General features: G+C 44.2%; 1 protein-coding gene across 4 annotated transcripts in view; it reads right to left on the bottom strand.

The window, feature by feature from the left end:
• The window catches only part of samd12 (sterile alpha motif domain containing 12), a 151,429-nt gene extending 145,444 nt beyond the window's left edge, over positions 1-5,985 (bottom strand). For 3 of the 4 annotated variants that reach the window (XM_079522598.1, XM_079522601.1, XM_079522602.1), the window contains exon 1: positions 4,799-4,918. In XM_079522598.1, the coding sequence (XP_079378724.1) occupies positions 4,799-4,859 (61 nt within the window). In that variant the 5' untranslated portion in view covers positions 4,860-4,918. Of the gene's footprint in view, positions 1-4,798; positions 4,919-5,881 lie in introns of those variants that run through there. The other variant, XM_079522599.1, reaches the window with a different exon arrangement.
• Positions 5,986-18,276: the final 12,291 nt, after the last annotated feature.

The following is an 18,276-nucleotide window of genomic DNA, read 5'->3' as shown; positions in this document are numbered from 1 at the left end:
TTCAAGTGGTGAAGAGGTCCTTTAAGGTCTAAAAAAAAAAAGGTCTATGGGCCCTCTTTTCACCAGTGCCTTACCCCTTATCCCTAAACTTCTTTGCCTTTTGTGCAATTTGACACACATCATGTTGCAGTTCACAAGCCAAGGCTCTCGTTTTGACAGAGGTTGTAACTCACCCACCATTTTACAAGTACACACCAGTAGCCTACAGCGGAGGCTGCGGTACAATGTAAGTTCAAATTTAACTGAATCGGGGGTACAATCATCCCAAAATTCTAGCAATGTGAGCCTTGCTTAACCCAGAACACACTCTCATGGGGCTGCCTGAAGACAGGCACACAGACCCCTTCAAACCCTCGCTTTACATTTAGCAGCGGTGAACTTCAAAATACTCTAATGCTCACATCATGACAAATGCAAATGCAGCAAAGAAGCCACAAAGCTGCTGTAGGACTCTGAAGAGGTAGGCTTAATTGTCTTCTCATACGTTATTAATGATTCATGCACTTGCCCTATATTCACTGTCTTATACGTAAGGGCTGGTAGAATGGTACATCGAGAAACAGTGACACTGCAGAATTACAATTTTTATGAAATTTCATATGGTCAATAAAAGCACCGCCGCAAAATGCTGCAGTGATTTTCTTCTATCTACACTGCATCATAACTATTACTATACAATAAGTCAGCTTTGCTTCAGTCTTGAAGAATTAAACAATGTAATGAGGCCTATAATTTATCATGCACAGTCTATACTGTAAATAGGAACAATAATTGTTTTGTTAAACTCTGGCACATAGTAATGCCGATCAATTTACACTGTTTCTCCAACATAAACTAGCACGACGACTTGAAAAGGTAGCACTGCCTGAAACTCACAAGCACAATATCTCCCCTGGAAAAGCAGGGATGCCTATTTGACAGAGCAGCAAGTTTGGTCTCCCACACATCATGGGAGACCAAACTACACAGTACACAAGACATGAAATTTAGAGATTGCAGATTTAATTTAACCGAGACTGTATTTATACACACAAGAGGTTTTTTATGTATACACGCATTTATACACAAGTACAATACTGAGGATTTTACATTGTAGAAAATAGAGATGCTCCAATAATCGGCCACCGATCGGTGATCAGCCGATATTCACTCCAAATGACTCAATCGGTGATCGGCAATTTACCCTATCTGGAGAAACCGATCTTTTACACCATTCAAGTGGTATAAATGTCAATCAGATATATATAGTATAATATCATTTTGCATCTTTCTGACAGGCCTAAACATTCTCCTCTTCCTCCCGACACACAAGGAACAGTTTTGACATGGGTTTGACATAAATTATGGAAATATTCAAATTTTCCCCTTACGCACAAGGTCGGTATTGGTATCTGCCGATCATGAGAAAAACAATTGGTGATCGGGATCGGTCCCAAAAATTTCCGGACCATCCCTAGTAGAAAAGCAAAGCATAAAAAACAAGAGGCAGCTCCATGCATTGGTAACACTATAGTTCCAAAAAAGGGGCAAATATTATAATAACTGTCACCTCAGGTCAATGTGTCAGTTTCTCTCTGAGGCATGGCCCCTCACTCCCTGACAAGAACAGACTTCAAGGTGTCCTATTCCAACTACTATGCATTACACAAATGCTTAGGCTATTCTGATAAAATATGATCTGGCCTTGTCGCTTTGGAAAGGCAGTTTTTCTGCACTCTGTGCTCATCCATGGCAGATGGCATTACACTTAACTATTGCAGCTTCAGTGGATAATGGCACATCTCATCCATTTTTGCCAAAGATGCAGTGAATCGTATTGCAATTCAATGAATTGTTCTCTAAATCTGCATGATTGACTCAACGCCGCACTGTTATGAGTATTGTATGTTTGCAAAGCAACATTTTAAAAGAAACTCCAGGCCACAGGCTCAAGTACACTACAGCAGTGGTTCCCGACCCAAACGTTTCAGGCCAAGACCAGAATAGAAAGAGAGATTAGACGTTTGCCCTGGACCCAATTTAGTGGAAATAGCAGATCTACAAACACACAACGTGTCGCTTCACGCTGCGTTGCGAGCTTGTAGATCGGCCTTTTTCACTACTTAACATTTGTTTTCTAATTTATTTGATTGTTTTGATTTCTCCATGAAATTACTGAAAGAAAATCTTTCAACTTGGTTTTAATTCATGGAAAACTTTGCTTTTTGGGAATGTTTTTTGAAAATGTTTTGATATAATAATTAAAAACAATATGTATAGGAATAGGAAACAAAAAATGAAGGGACACATAGAAATGTGTCCACGGCCCACAAATGGGTCCCAACGCAGTGTTTGTGAACCAGTGCACTAAAGCATAGACTTCACTGTCTTGGGTAAAATATAAAAAGGGCTTTATTTCGATAAAGTAGTGGATGAGCACTGATCAGTAACAGATCAGAGGACAAAGAATGTCTGTGAAGGAAAGCCCAGAACGGTGATTTCTGATAAAGCTAAGCAATGATAAAGATAATAGCGCATGCCTTTGACATTGCTATTTAATGTTAGATAGATTACACTTTAACTCCAAGAGTGGCCTGAATAAGATGGTTTTGATTTTAAATCAACGCATAGTGAAATCCGGACGAGTGCACAAATTGACTACGCTACGGCAGTGGTTCTCGACCAGTAGTCCGAGGACCAACAGTGGTGCTTGAGGGGGTTCCTGGTGGTCTAAATTGACAGTTGGTAACCAAATGGACCCTTATTAGATCTTTTAACTCTTGAGAGTGTAAAATGACACCATTTGGTTTAATTTTATATTCTCAAGAGTTACATTATTGTTAAACATCTGCATTACTTAATTTACAACAAGTTTACACAATTGGAAAAATGTAGAAGAATTGTTCTTTTCATAAACGTTTGCCTGTTATCTCTCCTATTAAGTTTTAATATCTGCGTTCCTAGTTCCTACTCTGTCCTGACTGATTTGCTGCATATGTTGTTTTATTGTCTCCACCAGGCCGAAAGCATGGGGAGAGAGTATGTTTTGCACTCCGTCCGTGTGTGTGTGCGTCCTTCCTTCCTTCCTTCCTTCCGTCCGTCTGTTACCAGCTAATCTCCGGCACCGTTGGCCCGATCCATGCCAAACTTTGCACACATAATCCCTGGATGCCAACGACGAACCTCTGCCCCAAATATTCCTCAACGGCCTGTTATAGCGCCACCATGAGGCCGATTTAGGCAAAACACATTTCTGTAGATTACTCCTACACATTTTATCCATACATCACACAATTCGGTATACACTATCTCCATAGTCATGTGATCAACACGGATCTGCACCATTTCCCATCTTCCTTCCTGATTGGCTAAGATTCGCTTCCAAAGCTCACATGATTGGTCCGTTTCGAACAAAATGCCACAAATCACAAACAGTGTGCAATTTCCGTGAAATTATACACTCACATTTCCACTGGGCTGAGGACGACATGACACAATCCAGAATTCTATCCTCAGAGATGCTATGAGTGATCTGACTCTGCATTTCCTCAACACAATGAAGAAAAGTGTTGCAAAAAACAAACAAACATGTTTATATCACTCCTAAACATTTTGCCAAACATCACACACACTCCTATCCTCCTGGTGGAGACCTGTGCCCAGAAGGGCACTTTTTCTAGTTTTCTTCTGTTTTTACACTTTTATTTTGATCTTTGCCATTGTTCTATCATTTTAACTATTTGCTTGTGTTTTATTGTATTCTATTTTTGTGGTCTGCTCTGTGAAGCACTTTGAGCTGCATTTATGTATGAAAGGTCCTATATAAATATTATATAAGTTTATTATTATTATTATTGGTAAATACAGTTTTGGGTCTGAAAGGCTAAATGTCAACAAATGGTTGTCCGTGGCTCAAAATGCCCAATAATAAATGGGCCTAGATATGAAAAGGGTTGAAAACCACTGCTCTACGGCAGTGGTTCCCAAAGTGGGGTCTGGGGACCCCCAGGGGTCCGAGAGAGTTCCAGGGGGTCCCCAGCTAAATTATAGTTTGGAACCAAATGGACCCTTATGGGTCTGTAACTGAGAGTGTACAAATGGAACCAAATGGACCCCAACAGGTCCATTTGGTTCCATTTGTACACTCTCAGAGTTACATTAACATTGATTTTACAATATAAATTGGGGGTCGCAGAGATAGAAATTTCATTAAATGGGGGCCGTAGCCTAATTCAGATCAGGTCAAACCTGCATGGGTGTTGAAAAGCACAGTTAGTGATCTTCTCTTTTGGGGGTCCTTGGCATATATTTTCTAATGGGGGTCTGCGGGCTAATGAGTGTCGATTTGGGGGTCCTTGACATGAAAAAGTTTGGGAACCACTGCTCTACGGGACCATTATGGGTCCATTTTTACACAGAGTTAAAACACTGAGGATTTTACTGTGTGGCTTTAGAAGAAAGAGAGCAAAGAGAGCAGTGCATGCATCTCGACATTCCATCTACCTTTGCAAGCCTCCAATCAGTGCATGTAAATATTTAACTGGTAAACAGTGGTGTGCTTGCAGGCTCACTTCTAACAAAAAATAGGAACAGGAGAGACAGGTTCAAATGAAACTGATAGCATCGTACAGTTTAAGGGCTACAAAGACTGGACAAATAAAGCAGATTCATTGTCGCCGTCAGCCAGAGAGATTAATGTAGGGCTGTCAACTGTCACATACCAAACGTACCTGACTCCTGAGCAAACCAAAAACAAAGAACGAAAATCCAGTTTTAGGGAATGTACAAACACCGAACCACTAAAGTTCACATAGCCTACCTCTCATTGGATTTTGAATCCACAAGATGCCTCCGACAAGGTGAGGGGACTGGCCCAGCATCCCGGAACACTAGGGAGAAATGTCTGACACTGTTTGACAGCAGGAGTAGACACTTTTCAATCTCTCACCAACAGCAGCAATAACAGGCTATTGACTATTCTATGTCCTTTACGAGAATTGTTGTTGACAACAATGTGACTTTTTGTCCATGCCACCTGCTGCGAGACGTATCCGACCCTGACTGATGCTCCAAGAAACTGAATAGACTCAGAGAAAGAGACTGCGCTGTACGTACGTGTTGCAAATGGAAACAATGATATGTTTACTTTATACTTCGTCGTAGGACGGGCGGTGCAATATCGTCGAAAATAGCCGTTCTACAAGCTCCCACAGACCACAGTGTTGCATTGCCGCGCGTTGTGAGCTTGCAGATCGGCTATTTTCCTAGTGCGTTCTCTTTTCTTTTATCTCGGAAGTCGTGCGCTCTGGTCTCACCACGTACGACTCCACGGAATCCTCATGAAAAACAGACGAAGACTAGAGACCATTAATAGCCTACTTCACATATGCAATTAAATGTTTTTGCTCTCGTCTCGTTTATATGAACCCAATGAACCCGCAACACTGTCTCTGCCAGACCTGTTAAAGCAAATTGTCTTCCCATCAATCTATCTAGTCAAACCACTCCGTTCTGAACACAGACGCACACAGATAAACAAAAGTGACGCTTGAGCCGAGTTAACACCACCAATCTTCTGTATTATGGCATGTACTGTACGGCCAATTAATGAAATTTAACATGCATGCAGCAGCAGCACAGTGAAGTCCATCATGAGACATGAATGGTGCACTGCACAGTGATAAAAATGACCAGGGCCATTCTTAAACGCGGAGAGCAGACTAGGCTGCAACATCATCCAATCACAGCTGACTTGATTGTGCACAGCGCGTCTTTATTGAGCCGCAGCTCTCCGTTTTATTTATTTATTTCACATCATTCATGATACAATAACACCTCCTAATAAAGCGCCAATAAAGCAATTGACAATGTCCGTTGAAACGCTTAAATGAATGAGCCTTACCTTCGACAGCCATTGTTGTGCTACTCCATAGATTTGAGCATCATTCGCAGAATCGCAGGGAGCTGACTGAGGAAATGTTTAAGTCAATGCTCTCCTCTCATTACCTTGTTTCGCACGTTTATGAGCACTTTGCTGCGGGCAGCAAGCTCGAGCGCACAGCTGCCTGCCGCCACCTCACAAAGCATTCTGGGGAGTGTAGTCTCACTGCATGCTCACAGCACGATCAAGGCTTCTCATCAGGACATGTTGAATTAATTGATGGACAAAGTATATAGGCTACTAATTACACTAACGTAAATACTCCTACTCAAAGTGCAAAGTAAATACATTTTCTTAGTAGCTATATTAATACACACATGACGTGTGTGTGTGTGTGTGTGTGTGTGTGTGTGTGTGTGTGTGTGTGTGTGTGTGTGTGTGTGTGTGCGCGTGCGTGCGTGCATGCATGCGTGCCCCAGGAACGGTACCGGGGTGCCAGTCCAGTTCCGACGGGGCCGCCCTGCATCCGAAACGGTTGAGAAATGACAGAGTTACCGTGTGTCCCCCAGGGGTCCCCGGAACATCCAGGCCCCCAGGAACGTGCCCAGGCCCGGCCCGGTTCTGGCGAGCCGCCCCACGTCCGACACAGTCGAGAAATGACAGTTACCATGTGGGGGTCCCCGGAACATCCAGCCCCCCAGGAACACGGCCAGGGTGCCGGCCAGCTGGTTCCAGCGAGCCGCCATGTGTCCGAAACAGTCGAGAAATGCAGAGTTACCGTGTGGGGGTCCCCGGGGGGTCCGTTTGGCGGTCCCCGGAACATCCAGACCCCCAGGAACGCACCCAGGGGCCAGGGCTCGTACTGTAGTGTAATCTGTGCCACTTTACTCTATGCTGTAGCCTACTACAGACAGACATACATAGGGACACACATAGCTGCGTATTGGAGCGGAGGCACCGCTCAAAAACAATACTATCACTGCCACAAATATCATTCTATAGATTATTTTGCTTATGTCCGTCCTTCTGTCGGTGTGACTGTTAGCAGGTAATCTCCAGCACTGCTGGACCAATTGTCAGGGGAAAAAAAGGAGCTGACCAAGTATTAGGCCTGGGGTCCAGAGTCAGAGGAAAACTAATAAAGCAAAAATAATCTAAAAGGAAAAAGAAAAAATTAAGAAAATACACAAATTACACAAGCCTAAATTTCTACACTAGAAAAATATTTGGCAAGACATTATTCCACAAACATAAGTTCCAACTGAATGGCATAGGTTAAGAAAGAACAGGAAAAACAAAACACATTATTTAGACAGGGGTCAACATTTTTAATATGGAGGTAAAAAGCTGGCAAACAATTGTAGTGTCATAGCCTACCTGTAGTTAACATATGGGCATTGGTGTCGTGGTCTAAGGAAATCCAGCATTTCTAAGAAAAGTAAATGGCATCGTTAAATAGGCCCACAGATACATGAGACGTAGCTCGCGGAGTTAGTTCAGGCAGATACACTCAAGGGGGTTCTTGCCACGTCCACGGGCGCATATACACGTGTATTACTAAGGTACTACACTCATGCTCATTCCTACTGCTATACGTTGACGTGGCGGTCAGCTGACCAATTGCCATGTTATTTAAGCTCACCTCAGTCTCTGTTCTTCCTGCTGTCATCTTCCTGCTGTCATTGTCCCCGGTCTGTTGGCATGCGCCCGTTTGCTATAGCTCTAGTTATCCTCACCATCGTCATGTCTTCCGCTCATTCCGAGTCGGACGACGGCGGCGTAATAATCGATCCTGATCCCGACGCTATTTTTTATGGCCAAGATCAAGATGCCGGTATCGATTTAACCTCAACGCCGTCGCTAGTCACGGCAACGGCGGTCGAAATAATAGAACCGGCTCCAAGACGCAGCTCCCGCTTGGTGCTAAAGAAATTAGCCGACTGGCCGGTCGAACGGATTCTGGAAAGCCTGTACGCCCGTAGCGTTCCCGCCCCCATAGGCCTGAGCCACGAAGACCTCCTGCAGGTTCTGGTCATCGCAGAAGAGGATCAGGTCCAGGAGAACCGTGCCGGCGAGCAAGCCACGGCACCCACCGCCACGTATGCTGGCAAAGGGAAAGGCCCCGTGAAAAAACGCGCAGCAGGCCGCCCCCCCGGTCCCGCTGCCGCGGCAAAAAAGAGCAAAATTGTTCCATCCGTGTCGGCTCCAGTGACCAGCAGGAATAATGATGACATCATCGTGGCCACCCTGTTAAGCCTAAAATCGTCGCTAGATCGAGTGAACACCAGGATCAGCGCACTCGAGACTGCCAACATCAGCCCAGGGCCGTCCGGGCCACCTATGCCGCCCGCAGGCTCCCTCCCAGCGGCTACAGCTTCCCCGGCAGCCGCTAGCATCTCCACGCCTTTTTTGTTCCAACCCGTCAGTCCTGCTGCTCCAACTCACAGCTCGTTCACCGGCGTGTGTCCACGCAAAACTTGGGGAACAGCGGTTCCGGCCCCCTTCGCAGGCTCTCCTTTCATCCCTCCAGCTGCCGCTATCCCCGAGGGCCTCAGGAGCCATATCCTCGCAGGTAAAGCATTGAGCTGAGCGTTATTCTAGCTGCATAAGTTTTGTGTATTAAAGCGCGCCTCTAATTGTCCGCTTTTCGACAGGGCTTGACGTTAACCTGGTAAAGATCCTGATTAACGCGGATGCGTCTGATAGGAGACTGGTGGAATGCGGAGATATCTCCTTTCTGTTAAAAGAATCGGATCCCAGGCTGACCAAGTCCCTCACCCTAGCCGAATTTGTTTCTGCCTTTGGCGTCTATAGAGACTGTATATGTGACGTATTCCCCCAGCGCAGAGAGGAGCTGGATACCTATCTGGCCATTATTTCAGATCTGGCATTAACATACGGCGGGTCTCTGTTTTACGAGTACCACAAAGCTTTCTCCGCCAAAGCAGCCTTGTATATTCAGAAATTTAACCAGCGCGTGGACTGGGCAGTGGTTGATTTGACTCTAATTAGTAGACTTTTCACCGGCCATAAAATGCTAGCCTGCCAAATTTGCGGTTCCTTTAACCACTCGGCCAACCTTTGCCCCAGAACCATGCCCGCCAAAGAGCCAAAGGCGGAGCAGCAGCCCCAGGCTTGCAGTAACAGTCATAGGCCTACTTCAGATAATTCTCCCGCAAAACCCTGGACCCCAAAGAAACAGGTGCGTTATTCGCCAGGGATGAACACGCCTATCTGCATCAACTTCAACGAAAATGTATGCTCTTATAATAATTGTAAATATATGCATATTTGCAGCTGGTGCGGGGATGCCCACCCAAGATCAGTCTGCCCGCGGAGAGCCCGCCCACCTGTAAAATCAGCGAAATAATAAAGGAGCATCCATCCACGCCTGTGAACGTTCATGCTTTGTCCAAGGCCCTCAAGAACCACCCCAATCGCTCTTTTGTGAACTATTTGTTGTCTGGTTTAGTCCAAGGGTTTCTGGCCGGTTTATGCTGGCTCCCCAAAATATCCCACGTCTGCAAAAACCTCCAGTCCGCGGTTCTAGAACCCACCGTAGTCGACGAGCTTCTCGCAAAGGAAATTAAAAAAGGTCATATGATCGGGCCTTTTATTAAACCCCCTTTTTCCCCTTACAGAGTCAGCCCCATAGGAGTAGCAACTCGCAAATATTCTGGGAAAAAGCGCATGATCATCGACCTATCCGCCCCTCATGATAGCTCAGTTCCTAGTATTAACGAGTTAATTCCTTTGCACCCTTTTTCCCTCTATTACGCCTCTGTTGACCATGCCATTCAAATGATCAAGTCCGCAGGCCCAGGGGCCTGGCTGGGTAAAGCAGACATAACGGACGCCTTTAAAGTCATGCCTCTTCATCCTTCCCAGTGGCATATTTTCGGGGTGAAATGGCGTGGGAAATTTTATTTTGCTGTCAAATTAACCTTCGGGTGCCGGAGTAGCCCACGCATTTTTGATTCACTGTCAGAGGCTTTATGTTGGATTCTGTCAAACACGTTCAAACTGCCGTTTGTTCTCCACCTGCTAGACGACTTTCTGGTCGTAGATTTCGCTCGTTCACCTCCAGCTCGCTGCATCTCTATTTTGAGGGACCTATTTAAAGCAGTAGGAGTCCCTCTATCAGAGGAAAAAACCATAGGCCCTCGCACTAGGCTAGAATTCCTCGGCATCTCTCTAGACAGCATTCTCATGCAAGCTTCTCTGCCCGTCGAGAAATTAATTCGCACCAGGGAATTTCTTAAAAATAGTTTAGAGCTAACTTCCATGCCAAAACGCCAGCTTCTTTCCCTCCTAGGCCACCTTAATTTCGCTATGCGAATCATTCCCCAGGGCCGCTCTTTTATTTCTCGACTCCTAGATATGGCTAAATCAGCTCCCAATCTTCATGATTTAATCACTCTAGACGAAGGTTGCCAATCCGACATCCGCTTCTGGTCCGCGCTACTGGATCAGTGGAACGGCATTTCGTTTTTCTATAATGATTTCGTCGAGTCCTCCTCATCGCTACGGTTTTTCACTGATGCCGCCCCGTCCGTCGGGTTCGGAGGGTTTTTCAACAATCAATGGTTTGCTAAGCATTGGCCTCCCGAAATCACAGCTTTGGCTCCTAACGAAAAATCCATCGCACTCTACGAATTGTACCCTATCGTCCTGGCGTGCTTGATCTGGGGAAAAGAATGGAAGCGCAAACACATATTGGTTCTATGTGATAACGAGGCAGCAGTCAGCATCATTAATAAAGGCCGTTCCTCCGTGCCCATTATTAATAGATTAATTAGGAGACTGACCTGGACTTGTATCAACGATAATTTCATTCTGCACGCTGCTCATATTCCGGGCCATAAAAACTCTATAGCCGATGCTCTGTCCCGCTTTAAATTCCAGGAATTCAAAGCGCTGTGCCCCAATGCCAATCCAACCAGCCTGCCGTGCCCTCCATTCTGCCGAGCGATCCTCGACTAAACTCATGTTATCTGCAAGATCTTTTGAACTCCGCTGCCAAGATCATGAGAAAAGGGTTGTCAAAAAATACATTAAAAAGTTACGATTCCGCATGGTTCTTCTTCTCCTCTTTCTGTTCAAGTTTCTCTATTAATACAACTCCAGTAAACATCCCCATCATATGCGCATTCATAGTGCACTCCTCAAAATCTCGCAAACTGCAACCCTCCTCTATCAAAGCCATGTTAGCCGGCGTCCAATTCCATCTTCGGTGCCTGGACCCCGCTTCACGTAGCATTCTCAGCCATCCTTCCATCCGCCTGCTGCTCAACGGCCTCAAAAAAGACCAACCTCAAGGGAAAGATAAAAGATTGCCTCTTACTCTCACTCTGGTGCACCAGCTGGTGTGTAAGCTTAGGCTGGGGTGCTTTTCTATCTACGAGGACAAAATGTTAGAAGCCATTATTCTCACTGCTTTTTATGGGTTCTTAAGGTGCGGGGAATTCACCACCCTCTCTCTCTCTTTCGATTCTCAGCATGACCTCACTATTTCTGATATTAAATTCGATGTAAATTTGTTCACTTTGTTTCTTAAGCACTCTAAAGCCGATATAGGTAAAAAAGGGGTATCGGTCGTTATTTCTAGAACTAATTCTGATTTCTGCCCCTTCTCTTCCATGTCCGCCTACCTGCATTACCGAGCCACGGCTCGCCCCCATGATCCCCTGTTCCTCACCCCCGGTGCAAAACCCATGTCGAGGTCCTGGTTCGCAGGAAAGCTGAAGTTGCTGTGCCAGTTCTGTGGTCTGTCTCCCGAGCTCTACTCTCCTCATTCCCTTCGCATTGGAGCGGCCACTACAGCAGCCCTGAAAGTGCCGGTCGCCACCCTAAAATCCTTGGGGCGGTGGTCTTCAGATGCATATGAACGCTACGTGCGCCTAAACCAGGCAGAGATTGTGCTGGCCCAAAACCTAATGAGTACAAGTGTTCCGTAATATTCTCTTCTGAGTACAATAAATTGTTTCTGCATATTTGGTGGTCGCTGGGTGAAATGCTTACAGGTCGCTATCTCAAGCTTAAATGGCTATAGCAGCATACCGCTTCTCTTCTCAAGCTTGAGAAACAGCGGGCCGGTGGCGTTCCTCTTGCTGACAGAGGGCCGGTGGCGTTCCTCTTGCTGAGGACGTCGGCATAACGGTGAATGGTTGCACTACACGCGCGCAGCAGCGTAGAATATTCCTCTATTGGCAATAGAGGAATGGCCTATCGGCGAGCGCAGCCAAGCAGGCCTTTTTCAGCTAAGCTTAAGGTTAGTATGCCCCAGCCGATCCCAGATGGTTGTCTCTCAGCTGGGAGAAGAAAAAAGAAAAAAGAAAAGAAAAAAGGGGATCGGCCGGGGCCCCACACATTATTTTTTCTCAAGAGGTAAGCCTCACGGCTCGGCGTGCAGTCATGGCTACACATAGCTCACATAAAAGTTAAAATATCCGTGCAAAATCCAGAAATGCATAGCTTGCATTTCGTCACTATTCTCAGTGGGACATCTGCACGGATGTGTACCGGTTGAGTATTCCCGTAGGGCGTTCCGGTTCTGCTTTGTTGGGGGGTGTTGGCATATCCGGCAGGTTCCAGAAATGCATATTTGCATTTCGTCACTGTGTATCCATAGTGGGTCACCTGCCCGGATCAACGGTGAGAGTTCACCGAAAGTAGGTGTGTTGGGGGGGTTATTGTATATCTATCTCCCTGCTCTTTATATTCTGTGTTATTGCTTAACCATGCCGAGCAGGGAGAAATCCAGCAGAGCCGAACGCCAAGTCTAATATCATATGCACACTTGTTACTCATTCTGCAATAAATATTGGTTTAACCATTCGTGAGTTGTCTGACTGAAATGAGACGTAGCTCGCGGAGTTAGTTCAGGCAGATACACTCAAGGGGGTTCTTGCCACGTCCACGGGCGCATATACACGTGTATTACTAAGGTACTACACTCATGCTCATTCCTACTGCTATACGTTGACGTGGCGGTCAGCTGACCAATTGCCATGTTATTTAAGCTCACCTCAGTCTCTGTTCTTCCTGCTGTCATCTTCCTGCTGTCATTGTCCCCGGTCTGTTGGCATGCGCCCGTTTGCTCCCACCGCCTCCCCAGCACCACCTTGGGCTCTGCTACATCATTCCCCATGGGGGGTTATTGTATATCTATCTCCCTGCTCTTTATATTCTGTGTTATTGCTTAACCATGCCGAGCAGGGAGAAATCCAGCAGAGCCGAACGCCAAGTCTAATATCATATGCACACTTGTTACTCATTCTGCAATAAATATTGGTTTAACCATTCGTGAGTTGTCTGACTGAACTGTTGTTTATTATAGCATGCTTAGACTGAAAGAAAAAAATCAGCAACTTCCAGCAAAAAAGAACTGAATAATTTGGAATTGGGTGTTCATTTCTCCAGTGAAACTATCCCATAAGACAGTGATGACACACACCTTTCTGTTGTATTTTCCACGTGGTGAAACATTTCATCATAAAACAAACATCTCTCACAGCAAAGCCACAATGCATCTTCAAACCTCTCGAGACGAGTACAGTGACAAATTATCCAGAATCTTGTGGAAAACATTTCACAAAAAGTCAACAAAGGCTGATCTTCCTCATACACACTGTGTGCCACTGCCGCACACCGTGTTTTCACACTTGCAAAGAACAATAGTGCAAACAACATTCTGCTGTTTGATGCATGACTTGCAGCAAACTGTTTGCTATAAACAAGATGCTCTAAAAGGCAGTGAAATCTTCACGGGAAGAAACATGGCCTTAAATTCCTTTCCTCACATCCACTGTAGAACAATCCAATTTAGGATTAGGGAGTTAACTTAACTATAATGAAAATAAGAAAACACAAATTCACAACAATTCTATATATTATAATTGGTGGTAGTACTAGTCATAGCATGGTTCCAGACCATAGACCACCCCCACTCCACTGAGTGGAGTCTGATAATTAGGTCTATGATAGTCTATAACTTACAATACAAAGGTGTCATACTGTATGTTTGCCATACAGTACACATGTAAATTATACATCTGTTATTTTATTGCTGTCCTTAAATTTCTTCTCAGTCTCCTTTTTCCCCCCACATTCAGCACATCTTCTTATTGAAATTGTACAGTAATTGTGTGGGGAAGTTCTTCTTGAATGACTTGAAATGGAATATGATTGTTAGAGAACTGAGAGGCTGCATGCATGCCATTATATTTTTGAGTCTACACAAAATTGGACTCTGAAAGTGCCTAAATGAATCCCATAAGCCAGGGTACATTCTTCACGGTAATTGTATTAATTTGTAACTGTGACAGTGTACAAAATAATGCAACCACTGTACTGGTTAAATTGACTTAAATTTGACTGTGTACACAACAGCTCCAGCAGCTAATTATTCCTACACCCTGGCTGTGGGGGACTCGGGTACAGAATATCTGGGAATGGTCGCATCACGGTGCGAGTATGGGAGCTCCCAAGTAGAATGCACCTTCAGTAAGATCATCTACTTGACATTTTAGTGGATGCAGTCTATTAGTATGTCCGTCTGTCTGTCATGGTGCAATAATGACAACAGATAAGATTACAGCATATACAAATCCATAGCATATTGCATCTGTCTCACCCAGTTCAGTTGTCAGCTGAGCTAGCTATGCTTATGCTATGACGATATCTGGACCCAAACAGTCGGCCATAACATCAGCAACCTGGAGGTAAACTTGTTTGAAGGAGAGACCATTCATTGTTCAGGTGTAGAATGACAACAGAGGGTATAGGCCGGGCATTGGTGCAGTTTAGGCTAATGTAGCTCTCAAATGATTGAATCTTTAATCGAACACAAACATAAATATCAGATGAAAACAAATAATCTAAACAATGTTAAAGGGCTTTATTATATTGTGTTTTACAAACTTCCCCATTTACCCAGGTTTCGAGCCAGTACAACTACACCTTCCTACATCTTCCAGTGGTGTTTCATAACCAGCAGAGGGGGCTCTCTCATTGCTTGCCAGCCAAAAATTGGATGACTCCCTCACTGGGGACTGTCTGCTGAGTGAGTGAGAGAGAGAGAGAGAGAGAGAGAGAGAGAGAGAGAGAGAGAGAGAGAGAGAGAGAGAGAGAGAGAGAATATAGAATAAACAAAACAAAACAGAGAACAGAGCAGAACAGAATAGGTGAAACAGAACAGACAAAATAGGTTAAAATATAACAGACGAAACCAAAACGAATGGACAAAACATAGAATACAATTATCCAACTGGCTGAACATTTATAGCTCAATTGATTTTTGTCTCCACCAGGCCGAAGGCATGGGGAGAGAGTATGTTTTGCACTCCGTCCGTCCGTCCGTGTGTCCGTCCGTCCGTGTGTCCGTGTGTCCGTCCGTCCGTCCGTCTGTGAACAGCTAATCTCCGGCACCGTTAACCCGGTCGATGCCAAATTTTCAGAACGGCCTGTTATAGCGCCACCAGGAGGCCGCTTTGTGCAAAACAAGTTTTTGGACAGTACACCTACAGATTTTGTCCAAACATCACGCAAATTGGTACACAGTCTCTCTAGAGCCATTCAACAAAACGGGTTTTACAGATTTCTCAGACTCCATCCTGATTGGCTAAGATTGGCTTCCAAAGTTCGCAGGAGTGCTCAGTTTCAAACAAAATGCTGCAAATCATGAACACATCGTGTGATTTCCGTGAAATTGCGCACGCACATTCCCACTAGGCCGAGGAAGAAATGCCACGTGAAGATTTTCAACTCAGCCTCATGGTGGCGCTATAACTGGCCGAAAAGTGTTTTTACCTCCAACTGCACGGATTTGTGGATAACTCTTTATAGCGCCACCAGGAGGCCGACATATGTAAAACACATTTTCTAATATTACTCCTTCAGATGTTATCCAAATTTCACGCAAATCGGTACACATGCTCTCCATAGTCATGTGATCAAGACGGGTTTGCTTGATTTCTCATAATCCACCTTCATTGCCTACGATTGGCTTCTAAACCTTTCAGGAGTAGCCCGCTTTGTACCCGTTTTGTACAAATCGCCACAACAACTCAACGCAGCGTCCGATTGCGGTGAAACTGTGCATGCATATTCACACTAGGCTGAGGAAGAAATGCCACTTGACAGTTTTCAAATCAGCCTCATGGTGGCGCTACAACAGGCCAAGCCGTGACACACACACACACACACACACACACGATTATATTACTTCTAAACATTTTTCCAAACATCACACACACTCCTATCCTCCTGGTGGAGACCTGTGCCCAGAAGGGCACTTTTTCTAGTATTCAGGTCTGTTCTTTATGCAATTCAAAATCTATGTCTATCTTTTATTGATATGCTACTTTGATTAATCTGCAAAGTAACTTGCAAACTGTTAAAGTATTCAATAAATCAATCAATCAATCAGCAACTAAAGTTGTCAAATAATTGTAGTGAAGTATAACATTTCCTTTGAGGTAAGTGGAGACAACTTTAGGTCTTTCAACCAAGGTTCATGTTTTAGGTTGTTATTATAGAGAAAGTAAAAGGTGAGTGTTAAATCTTTTTCATTTGCTGCTTTCTTTCTTTCGGGGCGGGGGCATTCGAACAAGTCGCTAATGTCTTTATTTAGAAAAATGTAGGGTGATTTATTTTTTGTTATTTACTACAGTCCTACTAGACCCCAGGAAATTAGCCTACATCTGGCCACAGTATTTCGTTGTGTGCCTGAACGAACACCTGGAACTATAGTGCTGCCATACTGTGTGTCGTAGACTCATTTGTCACCTCCTCCTTCACATTCAATAGACCCTGAAACCAATTTAAGGCTTTAATTAATCAAAATGAATCCCATTTTAATCGCATATTAATATTTGACCTGAGAAGCCTTTTGTTTTCAATTCAAGTGGATTTTGGTATACGAGTGAATGCAATAAATAGTGAATAAATACATAAGCTTAAGCAACAAAATATTGTTTATTTTTTTATCAAGGTGGTACTGAACAGATCAGTGCAATTCGTTCAGGAATATATTCAGGTTCAGGTAGCCTATATAAATGCAAGGACCTTCTGTAAAAGACAATACTTTCAAACTGCACAATACTTTTAAGTATTTCAGAACAGTGGAATGTTACGGGACATAGCTGACCTCCTGAATATTCAGACATTTTAAACATAATAATGAATATTCATACATTTTAAACACATTTCAATCATATATTATTCCAGAAATATAAAAAAGATCAAAAATAACAATACGACAACAACACGTGGCATTGTGATAGCTTACTACAGTATATGAACAATAGCAATAAAATAAAAACACACAAAAAAAACATTTTCTGCATTAAAACGAATCAAAAACGAAAATTATAAAAACGGGTCAAACATTGGCAAAATTGTCAAATAACCTAAGAAAGAGGCAATATATTTTTTTCACCCAATAAACCTCTGATCTACAAGCTCATAATGCATCGTGTTGTGACCTATTGTGAGCTTCTACAGTAGATCTGCTATTTTCGGTAAATGTTCCCCCAGCATATTCAAGTTGTGAAAGCAAAATGAATAAACAGCATCATAGTTCAATGGTGGTTTGTATTAAGCCTACCGCAGTAATTACGTGCCGCGCATGCGCACAGCAGAGTTGCGTTCTGTAAAATGAATGGACCAGGACACTATAGAGCCGCTAACTGGAAGTCGTAATCCGCCATGTTCGTGTCACCCTATATAGGGCTCCTTCGGTGCTGCTATAACTGTGAAGCAGAGGAGATTTTTCATTGAGCTACAACAATCGCCTAATTGCCAACCCAGGTGCGGATGGAGAAACGAAGCTGAGAAAGAACGCTGTTAAAGACTTACAACAGGAGTGAATGAAGGGGGGAAAAATGTAATTGCCCACCATAACGGAATGAAATCGTCTTCTAGCGAAAGAACACCCGCCTACGGTACGTGGATGCGAGGCTAGTCTGTGTGCATAAAAATATAAAAAGACGTTAACCCGGGAACCCCTTTAGGTGTTTTAAGCATTATGTTATACTTTTAGCCTGGAACAACATATTTTCAGATGGGCGTCTGCGGCCAAATACAGATAATTGAGCACCACTGACATAGCCCCCGCGTCCGAAACGGTTGAGAAATGACAAAGTTACCGTGTGGGGGTCCCTCTACTGTACTGTACTGTACTGTCACTGTACTGTACTGTCACACCCGAAATCACCATATATACAGTTAATATGTGCGTGTGTGTGTGTGTTAGGTTGCGCACAGGTGGTGAAAAACAACCATGCTGTTTTTGTGCTCAGACGCACCCAGCCACCCAGCCAGCCACCCACACACATAGTCACTTAAGGAAGTGGTTGCACCACTTAAAAATATGTTAAAGACGTTATGGTCACAGAAAGAGTGAGTGAATCAGT

This window comes from Electrona antarctica (assembly GCF_951216825.1).
Source record: "Electrona antarctica genome assembly, chromosome: 15".
NCBI classification, from domain to species: Eukaryota; Metazoa; Chordata; class Actinopteri; order Myctophiformes; family Myctophidae; genus Electrona; species Electrona antarctica.
This window is presented reverse-complemented; position numbering and strand designations above follow the sequence as displayed.